At 38.9% G+C, this 25487-nt stretch overlaps 1 protein-coding gene across 6 annotated transcripts in view; it reads right to left on the bottom strand.

Annotated features, from left to right (window-relative positions):
- ANKRD44 (ankyrin repeat domain 44) overlaps nucleotides 1–25487 on the bottom strand; it is a 140989-nt gene that overhangs the window by 15399 nt on the left and 100103 nt on the right. For 2 of the 6 annotated variants that reach the window (XM_086750712.1, XM_086750716.1), the window contains exons 13-19: nucleotides 24650–24718; nucleotides 23754–23894; nucleotides 20864–20947; nucleotides 19747–19858; nucleotides 13028–13054; nucleotides 7175–7246; nucleotides 3913–4114 (exon numbers count right to left, since the gene is read on the bottom strand). In XM_086750712.1, the coding sequence (XP_086606838.1) occupies nucleotides 3913–4114; nucleotides 7175–7246; nucleotides 13028–13054; nucleotides 19747–19858; nucleotides 20864–20947; nucleotides 23754–23894; nucleotides 24650–24718 (707 nt within the window). The remainder of the gene's footprint in view (nucleotides 1–3912; nucleotides 4115–7174; nucleotides 7247–13027; nucleotides 13055–19746; nucleotides 19859–20863; nucleotides 20948–23753; nucleotides 23895–24649; nucleotides 24719–25487) is intronic. The other 4 variants (XM_086750715.1, XM_086750717.1, XM_086750713.1 and 1 more) reach the window with 3 other exon arrangements.

Raw genomic sequence — 25487 nt, 5'->3', positions numbered from 1 at the left:
AAGAAAAAAAAATCTTTAATTAAAATATGTGTAATCTCAGATACTTTTCTATTGGAATGCTTATGGATAAGAAATTTCCTTATAAACAAAGAAAATATTCCACAGTATAAGAAATTAATATTCCCACAATTTTAATTTAATTTGTGCCGATGAAATTCTGAGCTGTTTTTTCCCTGACCTCAGTAAGACGAGGATTAGTTCTCTTACGTACAAAAATCCCAAATGAGTAAACCAGAAATAATGATTTTCGCTACTGAGAAGATTTCTACTAAACCAGACAGCATTTCAAAATCCCTCAGAGCAGGCAGGCAGACAAGGCTTTCCGCGATTAGATTTGGAACGCCGTAGGAAGTACGTCGGCAAGGCTCGTTAATTTTGTGTGCACTGTACAAGCAAGTTCTTCAGTGCTGCTATGAAAAAAAAAGGAATGGCGAAGAAATGTCATTCTCATAATAGCACATAACAGCAAAGACTAAAATTCCCTTTGGGTTTTTCCATCTTTTCTCGTTTTACGTTATTGGAAGCCACAGCTACTTCTCAAAAACAGGGTTTGCTTTTTAAAATATAACCCATTGCTGTTGGAAAACAGCTCTGAATTACTATGTTTTGCAGAGCCTGACACTGGAGAAACTCGTCTGTATGTCAGCTGGCTTAAAGGCCTCAGCTTTATACAACTCATGGGAGGAACAGAAAAGTATTTTCTTCTTTGAAAAACAATAATTCCTGCACTCAGTAGATGTAGATTGTGTTCTTATTACAGCAAGTCATGCATTGACACTGCCTACACCCTGTGGGCTGAGGCAAAACCCTTGGACACCACCTATGTCACATCATTCTGGCAGAGAAATGGGCGCACATCATCACATTTAAATCACTCATCCAAAAATAACCCTAGTTGCTCTACCCAGAAAAATAAAAGACATTTTTAGTTATTTACCACTAAGTAATGCCGTATGCATAACATGTAAACAGTTCTGATGAGTCACCAGCTTAAAAAAAAAAAAAAAAAAAAAAAAAAAAATCTGTTCTTTCTCCCAGCAGAAGGAAGAGAAACCATAACTTGTTCACACCAATGTCTGAAAAAGATTTCGGGTAAACGAGTTTTAGAACTGATACTCCCAGAAACTTTTGGGAGCTGACCCAGCGATTGCTAAGCATTACAGACCCTGCAGGGAACATGAGTTTTGGCAACAGAGCTACAGCACTAACACTGGGGGAACATTTGCAATGGATTCCCCAAGCTGGCCAGAGGAAAGACTGGTGGTAATAAAATTATAGAGGAAACATATAATTTAGGCTTAGGAAATTCTCTATATTATGAGGTCAGAGGAAGTCTATTCCCTGAGGGGGACAGACAGAAAAAATAAATACTTTATTAGGTGATTTCTCTACTAAAGTTACAAATCCCTCTACTGAACAGAGCTCTGTAGAATCCTGTAATCCAACCCACCACTTCAAGTCTCCTCAACTGTTCTGTTCAGCAATTGTGCTTGTGTAATTACAAGGAATGAAGGCAAACTCGTTTAAGGAGGTAGGCAGACATGCCTTCTTGTTTCTTTAAAGTGCATAGGATGCAAGTATTCAGTTTTGTGTGTGCACATGTGCACTGTCACTCAAGGGATTAAGTCAGCAAGAATTCTGTTTGATTTCTCAAAATATGGCAATTTACCTCTTACACTTGCATTGTAGATTAAAAATGCTGAATACTGCAGTGGCACCACGCAGAGTTTCCGATAGGTGGCAACACTCTTTGCTAAAACACTCTTAACCAAAACATCTTGTTACAAAACAATAATAATAAACCATCCGATAATAAAAATACTCATATTGCAAGTGGCTTGTTCTAACAGTTGGAGATACAAGCTTTACTCCAGAAGTAATTTCCACAGAACTCTGCATAGCTCTTCAGTGGAAGGTTCTAAATATTGTCTTAAGGAATATATACCCAAAGTGCACCTATCTCACATTTGAAACCCTCCAAATTCATGACAGTGACAAATTTTCTTTAGTAGGAGTTCAAATATTAAACCTGTCTGTGCAGTATCTTCCCTTCTCCTTGACGTACGTGTTCTCTTCAGTGTCTCATTCCTGTGGGTAGGTTTTTCTTGCTTCTTGCCTTTTTCCCCTCCCTTTTTAAAATACACATCTAACTTATTTTATTTCACTTGAAGAACATTTTGCTTGGTTTTTTTTCTTTTAATGGAATGTTTGGTTTTTTTTCTTTTAATTTATCTTTTTAAGCAAAAAAACCCCACAGACTAGAAAAGTCTACAATGGATCTTCCTACTGGTTTTACATGGAAGATACTCATACTACAGTGACGGAGGCAATTAAAAAAGAAACTAAGATACTAAAAACCCCACAATTAGAATTTGTATGAAGGTAAGAAATGTGCCTATTAAAAATAACACTTTCTATTCAACAAATTTACTCAATTCCATTCAATAAATCTGTTCAACAAATCCATATTTGAGTCAGAGCTGCTAACAAAAATAAGGCTTGGTTACCATTTACTTTACTCAGTACTGTAGAACCCTTACAATTCAGCTGTGACAACAAGAAATCTAAATCACTATAACCAAATTTAAAAAAAGAAAAGCAAAATAATTGCTATAGTGATGATGCACCAGACAACATCACCTTGCTCATCATCAGACCCCAAACTATGTTTGAACTGAATATAGGAAAGCATAGCTCCGGTTTTATGGCAGCACTGATCTTGATTTAAATTAATTAAACCAACAGTTTTAACAGGGTGAGGATCAGCTGGATTTAATATTTTCTGGTTTTATCAAAAACAACTAAAATCCCCTCTTACTGAATTCTGGTCTCAAACTTCTGATACGTAAACTCTGGCAGCACATCTCTGTATCATTAGTTTATTGTGGGGAGTAATGTACTCAGTCCTGATGCAAAATTTAAGAAGTTAGAAAGCGTTTTTTAGTATGCTGTAAAGATCTATTATGCACATTTTCTTCAGTACTGCACACAAAATGGATACTAGTCTATTTGACCTTATGCTTCCATGTTGCACTTACATGATCACACACAGAGAACAAAGTGGTATTAGAGGATGTATATGCATTTTAATCCAAGCAAGATTAAACGATAAACAGAAAGACAATTAAATCTGGCCCTGAAAATAATTGTTAGCCAATGAAGTATTAATTTTACTTCCCACTAGAGGTCACTGCTATGCTACACTGAGCCCCTCGACGAACAGCCAGAGGAGCATCTCCACGTATTTATCTGACAGGTACATATTAAATAATAACCTTTAAATAAATGGCAAATTCTACATTTTGCCAGTAAATTACACATATTGCATAATTAACACTCCGCACATGAGGAATGGAGGAGATGCCCAGCCACAGCAAGTTCACAAACTAGCTCAGGAGGAGGATAATGTCTGAAAGGGGATGAATTTCTGTAGCATTGCCCCTGCAAAAGGTTGAAAATTTTGAACACCACGATAATTTCATCACCAGTGAGAGCCTACCTGTGTTTTCAACCTTTCTTCCTTAGGAGAAACAGTGAGGCAAGTGTTCTCTCTTGCCCTGATTTTTTTCACCTGAGGAACCATTAAGAGAAGGTGTTGTAGGGGAAACATCACACATCTTAATAGAGAGGTAAGGTAGAGGCAAGCAAGTTAGGGCAGAGCAGCAGTGGTGTGGCAAAATGTAAGATTATGAGTGCAGGAGGACCGAACCACAGGGACAGAAGAAAAAAAGACCAAGGAAATTAAAGATAAGAGTTAATTGCAGGACCTCAGCAAACAAGCAGCAGTCCTCAGTGCATGTCAAAATCTCCTTCTTCCACGAAGAAATGTGCACAGGGATAGTAGGTAGGTAAAGGTAACTGCTTCTGTGTTGTAGCTTTTATACCGCAAGCGTAACATAAGGTCACACTCACCTGAAGCGTGGAGGGGGGTCCTTTTGGTGACATTGTCTTTTACAGTGACAGAAGCACCCTGGCTGATGAGAGCTTCCACACATTCTGCATGTCCTTTAAATGCAGCCAGGTCCAAAGCAGTGCGTCCCTTCTCGTCCTTGATATCCAGATCTACTAGAGATTGGAGAAGGACCTCCAAGGCTTGATGATGACCATTATAGGCCTAGAAATACGAAATGTATCATGTAAAGAACAAAACTCTTGTCTTTTAAAGACTTTCACATAAAACTTTAATAAAATCCATCACTGTCACAGTCTCTTAAACACAGTAGAAATGACAGTTTTCTTGATTCCTTATGACTCTTTCTTTAACTTGAAAGGACTTTCCCAAACTAGACTGGAGCCAAGCAACTCAAAAATCCCTAGTGTGTAGGGATAGAAATTATGATTGTTGATTTGCTCTAACCTTCTAACACAACTCAAGATGAGGAATTTCAGGCAATAATTCAATTCAGCACAAGTGAATCAACAATCCATTTTTTCACATTCTACAGTATCTGAAAATGTGGAAATTAGCAATGGTTGCTCCAAAAACTAGATTCACTAGAGTGATGCTGGTCAAAGGTTGCATGGATTATCAGCTAGCTGGGTGCTAAATTCAACTTATCTCTGTTTTGGTATACATATCTAACAGGGCATATCACTGGTCTCCAACTGACTGAAAGCAATTATCAAAACATATTTTTATGCAAGTATTAATGAATGCAAACTTGACTTGCTGTTTATAGCTGATGCTTCATAGAGTATTCCTGTCAGTAGGGTCATTTGGTAGAACAACTACAGCGGACAAGAAGATGCACCTCCAGACCTAGAGCCACATTTGGGCCAACTGCACAAACACAGCTGACTTTGCAAAAACCCAATGGATAGCCCCAGAAACTGGAAATATTTGATGCAGCTTTGTAGAGACTGCCGCCTTCTCCTTACTGTCAGACTCACAGAGAATATCCTTTTTATTTATACGTGAATGTATAATAATACCAGAGTTTAAGTAATTAATGAAAACAGAAGAAAAATACAAACATGAAGGAACCAAAGAGACACTGAATTTCAAGGGTAAGTAGTGGTGGCAGCAGCCTGCTCCTAGTGACTATTGTCAAAAGCTCAAAAAACCAGGACAGAGCAGGCCACAAACAGTCGTTTCCCTGCTAGATCAAGAAAATTACCTAAGGGAAGCAAAAATGCAAAGGCAGAAAAAGAAGAGCAAAGGGAGACTAGGGCACAGGGAACCTGTATCTCAGAAAACACCCTGATGCAGTTGTCAGCTTTTCTTCTCCTTGACAATTTCACTTAGAAAACAACTAGCAACAACCAGATCTTGGACACAATACAAAGTATCTATCCTGAAGGTGCCATGCAGAATCTATAGCCCATCCTCTCCTTGAAAGGATAATAGAGTTGACTTTTTACTCCCGTTGGTTTGCTTGTGCAGTCATTTACTCAACTGTGACCATAATCATGCACTATAGCCTCACGAGGCGGCAGGTCAGTATTTTGTTGGCTGCTAGTCCCACCTCTTGATTATAAATCCTATTTCCATTCTAGGGTCAAATGTAAGCAGAGGCCTTGGCCACTGTGCTGTATCAGCCATTCAACAGGACTTAATCTTTTAGTGTGGGTTGCTGACTTTCTGGATCCACGTGTGGAGACATTTGTGTGGACACTGCTAGAGCCAGGGAAAGATGGCCACGGGCACCCCAGTACATGGGAGGGTTTGAAACACGTCAGAGACACTCCTGGATAGCTGCAACTGAAGTGTGAAATAGTGATGTTTTATGTAAGCCTTTTAATTTTTAAACTGTGAGTTTGGGGCATTTCAGGTGAATGAATTGCTGTTAACCAGCAACAGATACAAGAGGGAGAGCCACTGGCAGTGTCCTTGCAAGGACCTTGCCCAAGAGGGACCAGAGAGGAAATGAGTTTGCTGTCTGGCCGGCTGCAGGGCAAGTCCCAGCACAGGAGTTTTTGTTGGTGGTAGCGCAGGTTGTAACTCCTCTCTGGGCTTGGGAGTGACACTCTCCTTCCCACAGTCTTCAAATTGCAGAAAAAAAAAGACGGCGAGAAGAGTTTGGTAACAACGTTAGTCTTCTAACCCAACTGGTTTGGCTCTTGTTCCCTCAGATTACGCATGGATAATTCAAACATCAGGTCAGAGCTGTTCTGGCTAACTGGGAAACAGAGATATGATTGCTACAGAACTAAAACGTGCCTCTATTTTCAAGTAAGAAAGTTACTTCCCTTTCAAGAGGAGGGCACCTTCACAGTGAGGTTGGATATCCAGTGAAGAGCCAATCTGTGACAGACGTATGAGGAGAGGCTGAGAGAGCTGGGAATATTCAGTCTCAAAAAGAAAAGGCTCAGGGGGGTCTTACTAACATGTATAAACACCTGATGGGGGAGCACTCTTCTCAGGAGTGCCCAGTGACAAGACAAGAGGCAGTGGGCCCAAATTTAAACACAGTAAATTCCATTTCATGCAAAAAACCCACCATTTTTACTGTGATGGTGGTCAGACATTTGAACAGATTGCCTGGAGGCTGTGAACTCTCCATGCCTGGAGACATTCAAAATCTGATGGAGCACAGCCCGGAGAAAATCTGCTCTATCTGACTCTGATAAAGTCCCAGGGAGGTGGGACTAGCTGATCTCCAGAGGTCCATGTCAGCTTCAACTATTCGTGATTCTGCACCAGAAAACCGGGAAAAGGGATAATGAATCCTGAGCTCTTGGGAAAGGGAAGCTATTGTGATCTACGAGGCCATACATGCTGGATCCTCTGTTGACAGCACAGCTCCCATGGCACTCTCCCAGGGCACTGTGGGGATTTAAGCATGCTTTCCTACATCTTGCTGTGTACCAGACAGCTTTTTGCACTCTCCATATCTCCAGGAGAACATCAGAGTATCCCACTCCATGATCCAAGCTTCAGCCCCAAATTTAGAAACTAGTTATAAATAAAAGTTGTGACTTTCTATTTAATTTCACTTCAGTGCCTGTGTCTTCTTCTCATCTGAGTGTTAGAGCCAATAAGAGCCAAGAGCTTCAACTGCCAAAAACTGAATTAATTATTCCGGCCCGAAACCTGTTTTTTTTTTTACATCTAGGCCTACGTCCCTTCCCAGCTTTTTCAAAACAAGACAGTGATTAAACCTGCTTCAAAGACAGAGATTAAGGAATTATTCTAGGACATAATGAACAAACACTTTACACGTCTCATACTTACAGCTAAATGCAAAGGACTTTTCGTAGCTGCAGAATCAGATTCCTCAAACACATTGTTGGTCTTTTCCAGAAGCTGAAAAAAAAAAAAAAAGACAGTCTTAAAACATCTTTGCAATGAGACAGGATAAGTTCTCATGGACTATAAATCACAGACAAAGATATATTTTGTCCTCGATGTCTGCAGTGAGCATTGAAGGACTGTGGGGAATAAATACTTCACAACCTTTTCTGTGAAGTATTTTCAAGTTTTTTCCTGACAGGGTAAAGCTATAAAACTAGTTTAAAAGCTTGTCATAAACATCTTTACCCTGATTAATTAGTTTTCCTGAAACGATAGGGTCTGCTTAGGTGAGAGAAGAGCCCTCAAAAGGAAGGATTTGTGGAGTAGAGCCCTTACTAAACAAGTAAGTTTACACTGGAAAAAATGCAGTTTCATGAATACACAGGTAATGCATATGCAAGCCATGTCTGATAGAGCGTTTCGGATAATTCTGACACATAATTAGGACTGGGAATAATTACAACTGAGCTGTGAGTCATTCACAGTCATATTTATAATTTATCAAAGTAGAACCTGCTCCTATGATGACGGTCTTCTGAAATGCAACACATCCTTGAACTCTTACAAACATCTAGAACGTGCATCGCACTTTGCTAAGATCCTCTTCATTTCAACAGATCCCAAAGCATTTTAAGGCTTGGAAAACATGGCATTTATGTCCATCTAGAAGAGGAACTATGGATCAGCACCACTGCACAATAGCACATGAACCCTGGCAGCTTATCCAATTTGGGCTGCAAAGAAAATGATACACAGTATTGATAACAAAGTTGACAATTCAACATTTGCTGAGTAGCACTGCTGGTGTGCACGGCCTTTTGCTTAATAACTACTCAAAGAATTTGTCTGCAGATACCTTTGTGACTGGGAATTAGCGTTTTACAGAAAATTCGTAATAGGAGATTGTAAAAAGGAAAGAAAAGCATGACACGTAACTACAAGTGATTTGTAAAGTTTCTAAGGTTACAAATCAATTTTTCATACAGATTTTTTGAGGTTTTTTTTTTTTGTTTGGTTGGTTGGATTTGTTTGGTTTCTTTTTTTAAAACAGAGTAAGGAATTAATGAAAAAAAATGAAAAAGAGAAAAGGAAGTTGTGTGACTAGGGTACGACAATGGAAGACTCTCCAGAGACCAGTGAAAGCCTACAGTAGGCTGCAAGTTTATGGCATGTCCTAAACGCTGATATATGCCTGAACAAATTAGTCTTTAATAGACCTACACCAAGGATAATTTATCCAAAAACCAAACTGGAATACAAGCTAGGATTAATAATGCATAAAGTGCCACAAATCCCTTATTAAACACGGCCATTAATCAGAATCGTATTGAAAAGCCAGAAAACTAAGCAGTAATTTTGTTTATTTGCATATTTTGTGCCTAGTAAAATGTCAGGACTGGGAAAGAAATGTTGATGCAAATACCACTCACAAGCAAGTGGGTGTGTGCGTTAACAGGTTATGCAGATTTTAACGCATCTCTACAGCTACAAGGAAAAAAAAATAATCAAGCCCCATACCAGTTTTTCAGTAGGTTTGGGGCAGGATTAGGGAACACATTTGGTCTTACCACGTGGAGCCACCTCCAGTTTAAAATATTCTTCTTCTCTTACACAAGACAGCTATAAACAGGATGAAGCCACAGCCAGCTCTGAATACATGAATAATTCTGATTTTCAAAAAAAATGCCACCAAATAAACCCAAGCACTAAGCCTGTTCCTCCATCTACGTAATATTGGCCTTTACTCTGAGTCCATAAGGCCAGCACAGCAGACTAGTTTAATCACTTTTAATTACATTTATCATCATCTTTTGAAATTCCAAGATCAAAATCTTAACAAGGAAATACTTCCCTTAACCTGTCAGAAGACTCCCAAAGTCTCCTGGAACAAGGTAGATAATTGCTTTTCAAGTAGATGAAAAAACCCACACAGAAAATTGACAAAATTAAGGCTCTAAAGGAACAAATTGTGGGATTGGAGAGCCCCTCACAAAAGGCATCTCCATGTCTTAGAGTTAAAGCAGCTTAGGCTGATGCAGACAAGGCTTAATGAGCTTATTACTCATAAGGCTGAATGTCTCCATCATAAAGTCAAGCATAAACAAGAATTTGATGGTAAACCTGGTAGCTCTCAGATACATAGCTAGACAGTGCACAAAGAGAAATTTTAAAGGAGAGCAAGCACAGGAAGATTCAAGACACAGTACTACTATTTTTTTAGTATGCCTTGTCAAGGACAGCTTTATAACAAGACTAAGTAATCTGAAGGATAAATGTCGTGTACAAAGAGACAAAAAGTACCAGGTCCAAGTAACCAAGCAATTCTCCAGTTTCAACAGTGTTTCTATGGTTCTAAGAATGCAGTTACAGTAAATTACAGATACTTGTTATAAGATATAAGAACACATAAAATAGTGTGTCCTTGGAGGCCTTTAGCCTCATAATGCTTCCACCTTAAGTATACTTGTAAGAAGCTAGCCACAGTTGCATCTGTTTTTAGAAACGTGAATTTATTGCTCAAAACCATTTACCCTGACAGCAATGGAAGCTTAAACCTAGACCCCGCAGAGCAATCCAAGTGTCTGCTGTGCTGCGATACATACCTGCCTGCTAGAAGCAGGTATGTATCATATTTCACTGAAGACACACAAGTAAGCATGAACTACTAACAGGTTATGGTTACTGGTGGCTGACTGGAGAATGTCCCAGCATCTCTCATTTCTAATTTCTTGTGCCATTGAAATTATGTCTTTTAGCTGATTACATTTCTATATATAGATTGTTCGCAGATTTTAAGACACTGCAAGTGAAATTGGTAGGCACAGTTTTCTCTGCTTAGGTTATAACCTTTTAGAAGGCAAGGATACTCTTACTTCTCTTTCTGCCTCTTGGAAATTCCCAGCATGACCCCTTCACTTCCCATAACAGTGCTATTTAAAACTGTATGTAATTATTTTGTAAAGTCTTCTTCACATCCAAAATCAGGAACTTGAATGCTTTAGGAGTGAGATGCAGACAAAGGAAGATAAAACATGTCAGTTCTTCAGTTCTATTATTTCAAACTAATAGCACTTCAAGGCTGCTATTGTAAACTGTCTTCTCTCCCCCAGCTCTGAACAAAGATTAATAACATTTACAGTTGTCACAATTTTATTTTATTTGTATGGGAAGGGTATTTACAGACATAAGAGGCTTTATTGCTTGATTTTATTCTGTGGTTATAATAAAGGATTATATGGGACGATACGCTATGGAGGTTTTTCCCTCCTCCGTTAATTTTTTTTGAGATTCAGATATGCCAGTTAATGAGTCAGGGTAGTTCTTATGATTGTCCTTATTGACTGTAATATATTTTAAAATTCAGCTCTGGTTAAAAAAAAAAATGCTTCATGAAGCATCTCAGTAATTTAAAATTACCATTAAGCAGAAAAGGAGATAATATTTTGATCATGCATAGAAAGTTTAATACCTTTACACTTGCAAAAGGAAGATGTCAGAAGCAACTGCAAACCACAGATACTGTAACGATGGGTGCTATCTCAAACCCTCAAGGAGCACAGAACGCGTGATTCTGTACAAGCCGCCATGCACCCACAGCTCTAGGCACAGCCAGCGCACTACTGGTAGTTACGTCAAAGGTTTGATCTAGCTACCACTGAAGGTAAAGTGACTTCTCTTTGAGAGTTTTACTATTTTAGTGAGTAAGACAACTTCTACATTCCAACATGCATACTTCCTGCACTGTTAATGAACTTCTTCAGTTTGGTGCTATTAATACCGATTGTAAAATGGCAACACATTAGATGATGTGTACAATCTATAAATGGCCTTTAGTGTGAAAGGTTATTAAGCAAACAGCATTCAGAAATTCTCACACACGAGAAGAACTGATCAAAAGGCAATTAAGACAAAAGCAATACTTGAACATTGCTCTTCTGCAATAATTAGATAGCAGTGTAGCTTATCACTTACAAGGTCATCCAGAAGTGGCAATTAGTAACAATTTTTAATGTCACTTTCAGAACTGAATAAAAATATATCAGCTAGGATGTAGCTCTGAATCTCATATTTCCTGATAAATTGGAATAGATAATTGTCTCTACTGGGGGAAAACATACCAGCAGCAGCTTCTTTTGAATAAAGGCTTTTCCAGCAATTAACAAGCACAAGATTGAAGACTCTCATCTGTTGTTTCAGATGAGACAAAAAAAAAGAGTAATAGAATTAACCTCCGTACTGCTTTAGACCACGCACACACTTTTTTAAAATTTCAGAATTATTGTTGATTGAATTATTCAAAGGTGAAGTGGTACAAACCTATCCTCAGGGGGAAATTGTTTCGCAAGAGCTTAGGCAGATTGAGTCTGAAGAAATATATTAGAAGTTCCATGCAGCAATTCCAGTGCAAAGTTTAAATATCCAATACCCTACCAGAGCAGTCACCACCATGCAGGCAGGACACTTACCTGGCATATATGAGAACAACACTCAAGTCTTTAAACATACCTAAACCTCAAAATTCAAACAGACCTCCAGGCTACTGGTTGTCCTCACGTGGGACACTAATCTTTGTTGGAGCTCTTTCAGTTCATACAAAATTAGAAGGAGGTAGGTTTAGATTAGATATTAGAAAAAAATTTTTTACAATGAGAATTGTAGAGCACTGGAACAGGTTGCCCAGAGAGGTGGTGGATGCCCCATCCCTGGAATTGTTCAAGGCCAGGCTGGATGAGGCTCTGAGCAACCTGATCTAGTCAGGGATGTCCCTGCTTCTTGCAGGGGGGTTGGACTAGATGACCGTTGAAGGTCCCTTCCAACTCTAACTATTCTATGATTCTATGATTCTATGAAAATAATTTAACATTAAGCCATATGAGTGCCATACTCACTGGATTACATAGGAGATTCTCACCCAGTGAGTATTTATGTGAAGCAGGACAGCTCCAAATGAGAGTGAGAGATCCTACCAAGTACCAGCCACCATAAAATGCTGGTCACTTCCCAGGATGTAGAAGTTCAATTTCTTTGTCAGTCAAGGCAGAGATCTGAACCTTGAACTTTCACACTCGAATCACCTATGTCATGTTTCTGGCCAGAAATTCTACCTCAGCTTCATACTTTGGTTTAAGGACTCTCTTACCCAGTGAAAGTTTAGCAAAATTTCATACACCTGTGTAAAAGGTAAAGGAAGGCTTTTATTTAGAGAAATTACTATCCTTAAAAAACTTCCTCTTTAGCTGGAAAATTTGAGCGCTGGTGAAATACAGTGACAGACAATTTTTAAAATGTGCATTTCAGTGGTATTTTTGCTGCTGTTCTCTCATTTGTGCCTCTACTGTGAAATACACACAAATGCTTTTTAAATTTAGACTCACTTGAAGACACGTAATCTACATTTCTTCTCTGAACCACTTTGAAATTGGTCACAAACTTCCACAAAACAGACAAGCGTTGGTTCCATTTCACATTACCAAATGCAAAGTTACTTTAACATCCAGAAAAGTGTCATGCCAGTCAGGTACGTGCACTGGACTCACAGCTCCTAAGACCAACTGAGGAAAAGCAACAGACTTCCCAGCAAAGCTTGAGCCTCTAAGCAACAGCAAGAAGAAAATCCAACAGTAATGAAAGCAGCACACATGCAGTGGTTTGAAGTACATGGCATGCTAATTAAGAGTTGTGATTCTTCACGTTCAGGCTTTATCAGAGTGAATGTAAGGATTTGCAAAATAATATAAGAAGTTTAAATAACAATGAAAATACAAAACATGCAATCATTTTTCATTTACTCACTATATCCAATGGAGTTTTGCTTCCAATCTATTTAAAAATGTCAATTAGAATAATTAAAGACATAAATATTCAAGTATAATGGTAATCTGCAAGTGTTCCTTGTTTTTTTTTTTGTTTTATTCTTCCTGTAAACTGCATTGCAAGCGCTGCCCAAGCAGAATCATAATGCAAGACCTGATCCTGTGTGCACCGATGGATGAAATACTCCTGAAGCAAAGGGACTAGTGCCTCCTGTCAGACAGCCACTGTAAATAGATACCAGTTGCATTACTTCGTAAGGGAGGAGAGGAAAGAGGAAAGTAATGTTCAGTGAGAATGTTTAAGATCAACCTACTCAATTGACAAAATACAGATATACAGATACAAAATACACACACTGTGTGAGACTTTACCTAATGAAGTTAAATTGCTTTGTAAGCCTACAAATACCGATAAACCAGTGACGGTTTCTTCTTAAAAGTCTGCTCATGGAGGCAAACATCTTGCCTTTTATAAATAAGCCTGATTACACCCTCAAAGTCCCAGTGCCCACAGCTCTTTCTGAGCTATATGGACTAACGCAATGCCATATGCCATGATCAAATGCCCTTTTCATTGGATTCAGTAGATAAGAGAGAGTCAGATATTCTTCACACATTTACATTTAAACACAACACACACAGATACACACTCACAGACAAGGTATTTAAGGCAATGGCAGAAGTCCATGACTCCTCTCCAAACTAAAGGACAACTGTCTCCTGCAATTCTGCAATGGCCTTGTTATTCTCTGTCAGAAGACAGCAGATCTAAGTGCCTTGCTTCTCCATCCCAGGAAAATAAATATAAACTAAAAAAAGTCAAAATCTGTCAGAGAGACAGAAAATAAACCTCAGGGACGCTAGGCAGTACACCTACCCTACAAGCCAAAGTGCCAGCAGGGTGCCAAAGAAAATGGTGAATTCCTGCACTCATGGGGTTTACAAGCAGGATTAGCTTTCTAGCAAACATTTTTAGGATCAAAATTACCTAGTTTCTAAAATATAAAATCTAAGCCAAAATATATTGCCATATCTAGCATATATAGGTTCCTATTGATCATTTAACCAGTGGGTACATATTGCACTAATGCTGACAACACAATTTAAGTATCAATCTACCATTATTTAGGTGATTCTAGGACTGACAAGTTAGGTTTGTTAAAGTTATTTTCAAGCATTAAGTTCCTAAATTCTTTTCCTTTTTAGAGTCACTCAAGTTAACGACCTTGAGCTTCCTCCACTAATAAAGGAGCTTCCACGTGGGGGAAAAAGTTCTCAGACACAGGTATGAAGTCATTCACCACAAAAAAACACTATCACCAGTGGTTACTAACTAAACACTCCCTTTAAGAAAGAGGGTGTTGGTCACGGAAATGGACAGTCATTCACGAAGGAGAAAACCCAGAACGAATCCCCTGAACGAAGAGATTCAGGACAGGAGGTGGCCCAGGGGCTGCTGCTGGACAAGCATCCAAGCCGGATCCCCATGTGGCAAAAGGCTTTTTAACATCTATCCCAACCACGCTTGTGATTCATTTGTCACTAATTACCAGTGTCTTGCTCTCAGATGGATGAATGAACAAATTCTTGTTGATAAGAGACATATATAATTAGTAGCAGCCACATCAAAGATTTATAGGGTCTGTGATTTCAATTTCCCCATGGGCTAACGTGCCCATGTTCAACTGTTTGAAGGCACAGCTTAACTACTTCCCAGTGGTAACAGCAAGTCTAATAAAAGGTGATTTCTTTCTCTTCAGACTCAGCCTCTCCTTCCATGGCCCAGCCAAGATGGCCGCCCACTAGCTGGAAATCTCCCTCTGCCTCTTCTGCCTGGCACAGACAGAGCTGTGCGCATCACCTTGCTTCAGGCAGGCAGACAGAGATTCGCCTGTTCTTTTGGACACGGTTTTCAGTTAAACCATGCTCTCCTCCCATCCTCAAATGAATTATCCCCCTCTGCTGATTCAATTTCTATTAGCCAAAGAGTGAATTTCATTTGCTAATGGAATAAAGAGAAGAGCAAATAAAAAGAAAAAATAACCATCAGTTCTTACAGTCAGGGAAGATATTTCAGTACAGGAGACAGGCATTTAATTCTGTTTGCCCTAACACTGCACAGAAACCTATTTTTACCAGCACAAAGTGCTTGACTGGCTCTCCAGATAGAATTTTAGTGTGAAATTACAATCTAAATCTCACTCTTTTCACATCAATAAGGATTTTGTGATAAGAGATCATTTCAATGAAAAAAAAACCACCATATTTTTCTTTTTTTCAAAGTAGATTGGTGATGTGATCAGCTCTAAAATACCAGCTAGCAATCATGAATGACATCCCTGACTATCAAACACCAAAGAAGTCAGTCCCAACCTAAATAAACGTGAGGTTATTTTTAGAAGGAGGAAAGCAGATGGGAGCTTCAGTTGCTTGTGAGCACACATGCCCACCATTCAGCCTTTATGAATGGCTTCTTATAGATGGAGAAAGAATTCAAGAATCTGCTTCCACTTGTCTCTTTTTAGCAACATCACGTCATTCATTGCAGGGCAACTACCCCACTAATATCCCAGGCAACCTAAAGGTCCTCCAGGAAAAAAACATCTGCAATCGAGCTCTCTGGTTGAACATAAAACCATAAATTTTATTTGTTTCGGTCAAACGATATGACCTTTTCACTCTTAATCCTTATTTTTCCTAATAACTCTCCTTTCCCCACCAAAAAAAAACCCCAAAAACAACAACAACAAAAAAAAAGCGCTAAATTCTGGCCAAGGTATTGAGGTCACAATAAACACAAAAGTAAAAAAAAAAAAAAAAAAATTTTTTGTAGATAAACCAGCCTTTCCTAAACTGTACTCAAACATGCACATATTTTGTAATGCTGAGAAGCTACAGTGCTTAAAGCACGGATCAGATCCCTCAGCAAAGGGAAGTCCATTGGATACTGTGTCTTCTTCTGACTTTTTTTAAAGTGACCATTTATTTAGAAATAAGCTATTTTAGATATCTGTTATAAAAGCCAGGAAGGAAAGGGGAAGAAAAAAAATAATCTTACAAGGTCTTTTATAAACTTGACATATTCTGGAACACTGAAATTATTCCCTAACATTCTGCCAAAGTTCAGTATTGTGCATGCAGAGAAATACTAGTAACCATTACTCATGCTCATTGTTGCACTCACTTTGCTTTAGTTTTGATCAGAATTAAAGCTTTATATTCTATATGTACTCTTTCCTCTAACAGTTTTATGCCCATAAAGAACTGTCTTGTTCTAGGAAAGACAATTCCTAGATATTTTCATCTATAACCTATCAATAATAAACCCAAAATATTTACCAAAGGGATAAAGCAGTAAAATAAAGAGTTAATTTGGCACTGAAAAATAATCCTGTTATTTCAATAATCCTGCCTGAAAATACCTTCTTCAGGATGGAAGGGACTGGAAATAATTTAGGAGGAGTATTCTGTATGTCAGAGGTCCTGTCATACAAATTACTGGTTTGAAGTTAGCACTTTTAAGAAAGACAGCAAGTTCTCTCTGTTATTGCACGTGGGAAACCAAAATAAAAAAATCTCCCTGCCTATCTCCAGACATATTTACACTGGAATTAATGCTGCTGGGCTCCCACTGTTCCTTGAGTAAGAACAACTAGAAATGCTGTGAATCTTATTTTACTTTTCATTAGCACTGAAGACAAGAAAAACAACAAGAAAAATGTATTTACAAAATACAGCACCAAAACTAGCCAAGTACTCCTCAGACACAACCAGCTGTCCTCGTGCGCCTACTCTGCACACTAACCCACCAAGTCAACCTGCAGCATTAACTGGAATCGGCAGCTGCCTCCATCATTACTGAGGAGAGCCTGGTGCGGCTCAGGAGAGAGAAACAAGGCAAACAGTGTTGCCAATTTTCTTGATCTCCATTGGTTTAGTTTTCAAAACTGATGAACAGAAGGCTTCAGGACTAAGATGGTATTTGATAACTTACTGTTCTCTCTGCTATGTGGAAAAGAAGGGGTCTTTAGATAAAAGTCATGCCTAGAAGCAATCAAATCTTAGTGGATGCTTCATTCAATCATGAATAACTAGAGCAGTCAATGTGGTTAATAGCTACCAGAAATAAAGATCATGGTTCATGATGAAGTCCTTGTCATAGGGCCACCAGAGAGAGTGCAATAAACTGTGACCAAGCCACCAGTCACCCTCACAAGACAGTGAGGCTCCTTTCCATCTGTGCCAGACGAATTCTAATTGCAGCTTTTACACACAGTCTTCAAACAGCCACAGACAACCACAACTCTCTCAAAACCATTTTGATTGCATCACAGGATAGTGATGTTTATAGACGACACACTTTATCAGATGAAGCACAGGAATCAACAATTGTCTTACCACCTGGGAGTCTCGTGTTGGAATAAGTGAATAAACCTAGGCAGGATTGTTTTCATTTCATGCCCACGGCACCATTACCTTTAAGCTACTCAAAACTTTGGTCCTGACTCTTTTGCCACCCTGAATCCAAGCAATGCAAAAAAAATCAGTGTAATGGTGGTGCCTATATCAGTTAGATAGTCACTATTATCAAATACAAAGTTATTAAACTGAGGACTCTGTAACTTACTGCAGCTAAGGGATAGCTGCACACATGAACAAAACAGAATCACCTTCTGACAGCGAGTGAAAAGATGACAAGCCTTGGTCCTACTGTTGATCGCGCACAAATGCCTTCTAATACATTTAGCTCATGTGTTCCAGAGAGAAAATGAGATGCCTGTCAACTTCTAAACACCAATAGCAAAATCCTGGTCCCACAAAACTTTCAGGTGGACACCCTAGTACACAATACTGGCCCTTTGCAAACAAAAGGCTAAAATTCACAGCAGTTTTCTTTCACCAGTGTACACAGAACAGCCATATGACTATAACTCTGCAAATAATGGCCTTGGGTTTCTATAGGGCAGCTGTAGTCACAAATATGGGAAGACTGACATGGAAAAACATTTAATTTCTCTGTCCCAATACAGAACACTTGCTGCACAGCTGCCTCTAGCCCACAGTTTGCATTTCACCCTCTAATATTAAAAGAAAACTCAACACCTCCGATACGTACTGGATTTCCAGCTCTTCCTTTTGCCTAGCAAGCTTAAGCAACACTGGGGCTCGATAGCAGGACATCGTCTGCAACTGATACGTTGCCAGCAAACGTGCGCAGCAGCAAGCAAAAGACAACAGAGGAGACCTTGCTCTGTGCCTGCTTCAGGCCTCACAGCACACAGGAACCGTGATGTGAAGGCTGAAAGAGAATTCCCTAGGGAAGGTGCTGTTATAAAGATCTCTGCTCATGCAAGTCATGCAAGAATCTGGTGATAAGACACGGGTAAGGCGGCAGTACGCATGGCTGTGGCCATACAAGCATAGGCTTGGACACAGCACAGAGGAGGCTACTCTATATATAAACCCTACAAATACCAAGAACATTTGCTTTTGTTCCAGATGGGCAGCAAGCTCAGCTGAGGACCCCTTCATCCCCACAGGCAGTCACAAGAGATCAGCTTTAGGAAAAGGCTTTAAACAAGGAAAGGCCAAACTCACTGCCACAAGCAACAAAGCAGCAGTGATATTTTAAGCTTCCTAAATACACATGCTTGCGGGTGGGAGCTAAAAAGGCTTAACATCCCACCTGAGATTCTGACCCAGGGCTGCCCTGGCGTAATTACAGGTGAAGGTTTCCTAGCTGTCGTGACCCTGGTGCAGGACAGCTGCAGTATTTCTCCTGTGGTGGCAGTAACTGATAAATGTGGTGTGCAAGCAGCATGTGCTGCGCTGGGCTCCTTTTCAATAATTAAGTACTTCAACTCTTCAACAAAGAAAGAAAGAACCAAACAACATGAAACACTAAACAGCACACAGTGCTCTTACTAAAGCATGAATATCTATACCATTTTCTAATGAGAGCTTTTTTTTTTGTAAAAGCAATTAAAGCCTATCTATATGCGACATGATAATTTTGGATCACCCTGTGCATCAAGCAGCTCGGTTAAGCCCATTTAATGAAACTTATTTTTGCAAGTCATAAACTTCTATAAATCCATACTATACATCTCCCAAATCCCATTTTTGGCTAAAAAATTTTGGCTTTTTATGAGATGCAATTTCTAATCGTTCAGGCCCAGGATATTAGGTTGCATATAAAGTTAATCTTGATTATGGTAACTTTATCAATGCTGCTATTATTTCACTAAAGGCAAAAAGGCACTGCAGATATGCAGCTGACAAAAACGATTTACTCTCTCAGTTTGCAAGTCAGATGATAATGCCAGCTGCAGAAAAGGCACATACATCGTCATGCACTGGGAACTATCCCTTACTACTGGCACATACACATACACTGGGAATATTTTGATCTTAAAAATAATTTAAGCACACATAAACTCCACTCAAAGACAACATTTAAGCACCAGCTTGTTGAACAAGGACGGGACTATCAAGATTAAAATGTTTTTAAGATACATCTGGTCGCATATATTTGAGTTTACTGCACCATATTGCAGGTTTTCACAGATTTGTGAATATCCAAAGAACTCAAATAGTAACCATCAGGGGAGTTCATAATACTAGCATATACACAGATGTATAGATAGATATAGATATATATCAGCAGACAAGAGACTTCTGAATTGTCTGAGCACTCACCAGTTCCAAACACTGCCGGTGCCCATATGCAGCAGCGTAATGCACAGTGTTGTACCCCTCTTTGTCTTGGATGGATGGATTGGCATCGTTTTGCAGAAGGAACTCTAGACACCTGTGGACAATTCACTTGTTTAAATGAGAGCTCACAATATTCAACAGACTCATCCCTCACTTGCAACTAGGAGTGGCATTGAAAACTGGCAGTTAATTTTGTATTTCTAGCAGCACCTCAAATCACTTACAAGTTCTCCTCTTTTCACCAACAGCTCCCCACATTCACCATTTTTAAAAACAGGAAGTCCCCACTCATTTTTTGAGATCTTCATAAAAAACAATCTTCAACCCAACCTTTGTGGCTACTCTAGATTACATAATAATTTTCTACTTCCAAGCCGGAAAGAAAACTACACAACTCTGTACCATGATGTAAACAGCCTAGATTTGCTACTACTGTACATAAAAACTCATAGATCAAACCACTGGTCTCCAAACATGCACTATGGCAAGTTGAAAAATAGACTTAACTAAGTTAATTTCCTGGCATGTACATACACAAATATATTTTCTTCTTTGTTGGCTTTTTTTTTTTAAATCATGTATTTTTCAAAGGATCCCTTTATGCTCTTTACAGCTCCTGCCACTTTTTCTTATACCATCAAGAAATTATCATTTTGTTACTAGTACTTTCTTCCACAGCTTGTAATTTGTAGTGAATGTAAGGCTGTCACGTGAAAAGGGGCATTTTTAAAACAAAAAAATCATTAAGCAGCTAGATGAAAATGTCAGTCCCAGTAAATACATTAAGGAAGCCATTGGCTACTTCTTTTTGCAACATATATACTCAGTGCAGAGCATTAAAATAAGTCAGCACATGATACTGAAGAATTATTAAATTAGTGAAGCAGTACATTTTCAGTTAAGAAACACCCACAAGCACAGAAACAGAAATATGAGGGGAATATGCACACAGAGAACAGAGGGTTTTTTTCTTTAGGTGAGCCCGCCAAGCACTGTGTTTAGCAGAGCAATGAATGAGCAAAAGCAGAGTGTAAACTGCAGCCCAAAGCAGTGGCGTTCTCCAGAAACAGTCTAGCTGCTTTACTGACACCAAACTTACAATGCAGCTTCTTTTTCCTTCATCTCACTGGCTCTTTCAAGTTCTTCAGCATTTTCATGGGAGTTACCTAAAATATTCTTTCTTCTTAGCACAGAGGACAGAAAAATGTAACTTATTTTCAAGATACCATACCAGTGATTTTGATGCAGTCTGCCACCCATCCCCAATCCCCTCTTCAAGGAGCCAACCTCCTCCAGCCAACAATAAGAATTATACAAGTTAAATGAGTGTACTGCATGGGTCTGCAGCTAATAAGTTTTGCAATCTATGGAGATAACTAAAACATGGTAGTTTATTGTCCCTCTAGTCAATGCCAGAAAAAAAAAAAAAAAAACCCACCAGAAAATTCTGGTTTTGATCAGAAACAGTTTGGTCATCACTTTCTAGAATCCTTCTGTTTCTCCCAAAGAAATGTTGTGCATTTTGTTTCCTTTGCACAGAGGAAGTCGGGATTACCAGAGCTACTTCTTCCTACAGTAATCTGCTCGTTCTTCTCTAGCATTTAGGATTTAGAGAAACTTTAATCACTGGTACTAAATCAGTTATCTTGAATCTGCATTAGCTGTGTTGCTGACTCCCCTCACTTTCTGTGAAATATCTTGGCAGCACTGTGCAGATCTCTCAGTTAGATTCTTTAGATTCTTCAAAAAGCTCAACATCCCTTCATATTCCTGCACAGCTGGATCATTTTTGGCACCTGTGCTTCCCAGCTGGATGGATGGCAGACAGAAGACTATGATTTGTGATCCTACAATCATGAGCTTGTGATTATGATCTTTCCTGGCCACCAAGGCTAACACAATACATTTACAAACTGCTATCATCATGGTTTAGTAGCTTGAAAGGTTTGTAGAAGGACAGTTTACTAATTTCAATCCCAATATAACATGCAAATTCCAGACTGGATTCTGCAGAACAGTACATTCTTTCTTTAATATGCAATTTCCCATTTGTAATATCAAGACTTAAAATTCTTCCTGTGGTTGCTAGCAACAAATGGTTGTTCTACAAACCCAGGGTCTGCCTGATGTCCACTGACTCAGAGAAAATTTCATTATTAGTAAAATAACTCCCCTGAATATTAACATTGTAAGCTCAAAGGCAGTACTCGTGCACTGCTGAAGTCCTACCTGTATCTGTTTTAAGTTAACTACACATCAGTGAGATCCCAAAATAAGATTCCCTGAACAGAATAAGCAATGACCTGGTGAAACAGCACATACTCAGAAACGGCAATCATCTATTTAATGAAAATGCTGTTGTGATTTCCATTGCAGGAAAGGGTTCTTTCTGAAGATCATAAGCAACAACAATTACCAAAATAGCTGAAAGAGTAGAACAACCTCACTACACCAAGACTTCTCCCTGCTCATTAACTGCCTACATCCAAAGTTAAATAATTATGAATGTTCTTTGGACTGAGATTCCCCGACCTTGGGAGTTTTTTGCCATTCAGCAGGGAAAAAAAAAAATATGCTGACCTATAAAATAACAGACCGCAAATAGCGTTTCACCTCTGTAACAAGGCTTCTTCCAGAACATCTCAACCTGGGAAGTTTAATGAGAAGACACCATCACCACATCAGAATCAATTCAGGTTTGGACTGTGAGGGCAAATAAAGGCCACATATTCCTGACAATATTCAGGATGTGACTTAAGTAAGCTTTTTTTTTTTAATTAATGATGGAAGTAGCTACATTCTTAGGTTAACCAAGAGCTTGTTTAAATGCAAAAACTTCACCTATGAAGAGCCAAAAGCTGAAAAACACACATGGAATCAAAAGTCTTAACACCCCGAGTAACAACTCACCCTGGTAAGACAGAATTAGAAACAGCCAGTGGTGAAAGCCTTCCTACAAAAGCCTACTCTGATTGTAATGCCAAGCACAGACTTTGAAGATCCTGCTGCCTTCTTTCCCAGCACTGTTCAGGTTTGAGGGTGATAGGGAAAACATTTTTTATATCAGTATTATCACAGTAAATGATGAAGAAGCTACCAAGGCTCTGGTATGGCATCCAAACCTCTACCATAAAGTTAAGCTGAAGTTTTCCTGCAGTGGCTTTGAGGTGGTATTCTGCTGGGAACGAACCAGATGTATTTTTACCAGACCTCTTACTATATGAGAAACCAAGAAAACACTTCCTTAGTGTCTAAAGGAAGGAGACAGAGAAGCATGAGATGACCTAAAGTAAATACAGGTCGCTAACAGTTTTAAGAGACAACTAACAGGATAATTGAGCCTGTTTTATACAGTTATAAGTATGTTATAAGGAAGAGATTGCCAAAATATGCAGCTATCTGGGAATTCAAAATTGCAGTCACTAACCACAGGATTTCTAAGTTTTGCAGCTGTTTTCCCCCTTTCTCACAAGGGGATTGGCATTCTGCCAAAGCATATTCCCCAAGCCTCTCTCTTTTTAAAGTCTCTATAAAGCAACCTGTTTGGACAGGGTGAGTACTTTTATCAGCTCTGACAGTGAGAGACACTGATGCATAGATCTATCCCATCTTTTCCAGAAAGTCTGTCAGAATGGCCAGATGTTTGTCTGTCACAGCAGTCTGTCTGGGAAAAGCAGATGTAGAAAATTCTCTGAGCTTACTCTTGTGAGGAAACTACTAAAATGTTGTGAAAATAGTTCAGTAAGATAGAATGGCTGCAAAACTGTGCATTATATGAAAGGTAAACTGTAGAGCTCTAATGCCACATCATCTGGGGATCTGGCTTATAGTCAGAGCAACTCAGCGTGCAGTTATGCATACATCCAAGAGAAATTCCTTTGCTAGTGCGATCATTTTTTTTGCTTAAATGACACAACATCATGAAGAGAACAGAACGACAATGATTTAGCAAAACACTTTACATAAGGAATACAAAGAGGCTTTCTTACTTGCGGTCCATGTCAGACGCAGCAGCATAGTGCAAAGGGGTGCGTCCCCAGTCATCTGTTTCATTAATATTGGCTCCTGTTGTCACCAGTGTCTCAATACAGTGGAAATGACAATTTGCAGCTGCATAGTGCAAAGGTGTCCTGGAACATATGTGACAATTTGTTACCTCATATTCCAATATGCACCACCAAGGATAATGACAAATCTTAATTGTTGCATTCCTACAGATTATCCAGCAGTCAACACCAGTGCCTTATGTTCCTGTGACGAAATGCAAAGTTACACAAATTTGACAAAATGTTGTGTTAATAGGAAGTTTCAGTGCTCCTACGAAGCCTAACAGGATACAGATCCTCAGTCTGTGTCTTGCAAACAACCTGTTCCCAGTGACAGCCCCTGCTGCTGCTCTGCATACACGCCACTTTCTTCCAGCTGGGAGGCAGAGCAAAGCACGGTGCCCCTCACAGCATCTTATTTAGCTGGCATAGCAACACTCATAGCAACACTTCATGTGGGGAAAGAAAACCTCCAGGAAGCACGTCAAATGGCAGCAATCCTCTCATCAAAACCCAGGTGTTGTCTCGGGCACACAAGCACAAGAATTTAGCAAATAAGAGAAGCAATAAGAAAAAAAAAACAACCAAAACCTGTGATATTTTTAAAACAGAAAACTCAAGAGGGTGGAATGGCATTTATGTCTTTAATGAAGTCTGCACCTGTCTATCTGGCATATAACTGCAGCAGCAAGAGTTCTGCAGGGAAGGACAAACTCCTACTTTATTTTACTGTAACTTTTCATAGAACGTATGATTTCCAGACCGAGGTGGTCTTTCTTCTTTGCCTGCTAGGTTCTTTTTTTTTCCTTTTTTTTAAATGAGCTTCACAATTTACCTACCTCCCGCATTTGTCCTTCTTATTAAAATCCGCTCCACTGCTTTGCAAGAGTTTTATACATTCAACATTACTGGAAAGAGAAGTAAAGAAAACAAAACATGAACAAACCAGAAGTTTACATATGTCTTGTCCCCTGCTCCCAAAAAGGAAAAAGTTACTGTAACAATTTTTGCATTATTTGCCATGCAAAACCAAGGTACAGCCAACTACAATGTGAAATTCAATCAAACAGAAAATTAAGATTTAAAAAACTATTTCAATTTTTTTCTAGAAAACCTCAAACTTCTCTTCTGCAGAAGAAAAGAAAAAAAAAAGAAAAAGAAAATAATTTTCCAAAGAGAGTACAGTAAATGTGATCTGAATTCAGCCTGTATGGAGATTTTCAATGGGAGCGGTACTCTAATGCTTCCCATGCTGAACTGGTATTTTATAAGAGACTTTAGAAGAAAGTTGTTGCTAGCTTATAAAATGCCAGTCTAATAACGAAGAGGTGACATTTAACGAAATCCACCCCCGTTCAGCAAAGCATTCAACAGTAAGCACTTTGCTCAAATCCTGTTTACTTAGTGAGATTTAATCACACGAGTTACTTTTAGGTTTATTCTCATATGATTTGTTGACTATTGATATATTTAAGCACATCTCTAAGTGCTTTGTTGAGTAAGGGGCATAACTATTTAAAGTGACTGTCATATCAATACTGCATTTATATAAATGGATGAGTTGGGCTCTATTGCTTTGTATCTGTCGAAGAAATCCACCGCAATTTTTAACAGAAAATAAACCAGATTAATTGCCGTATCTTCTGTAATTCAAGCAAATAAAGGTTTCATTAATGT

The sequence above is a fragment of the Chlamydotis macqueenii genome, chromosome 6, assembly GCF_036417535.1.
Source record: "Chlamydotis macqueenii isolate bChlMac1 chromosome 6, bChlMac1.mat, whole genome shotgun sequence".
Taxonomy (NCBI): Eukaryota; Metazoa; Chordata; class Aves; order Otidiformes; family Otididae; genus Chlamydotis; species Chlamydotis macqueenii.
The sequence above is the reverse complement of the archived record's forward strand: the minus strand, read 5'-3'. Positions and strand labels throughout refer to the sequence as shown.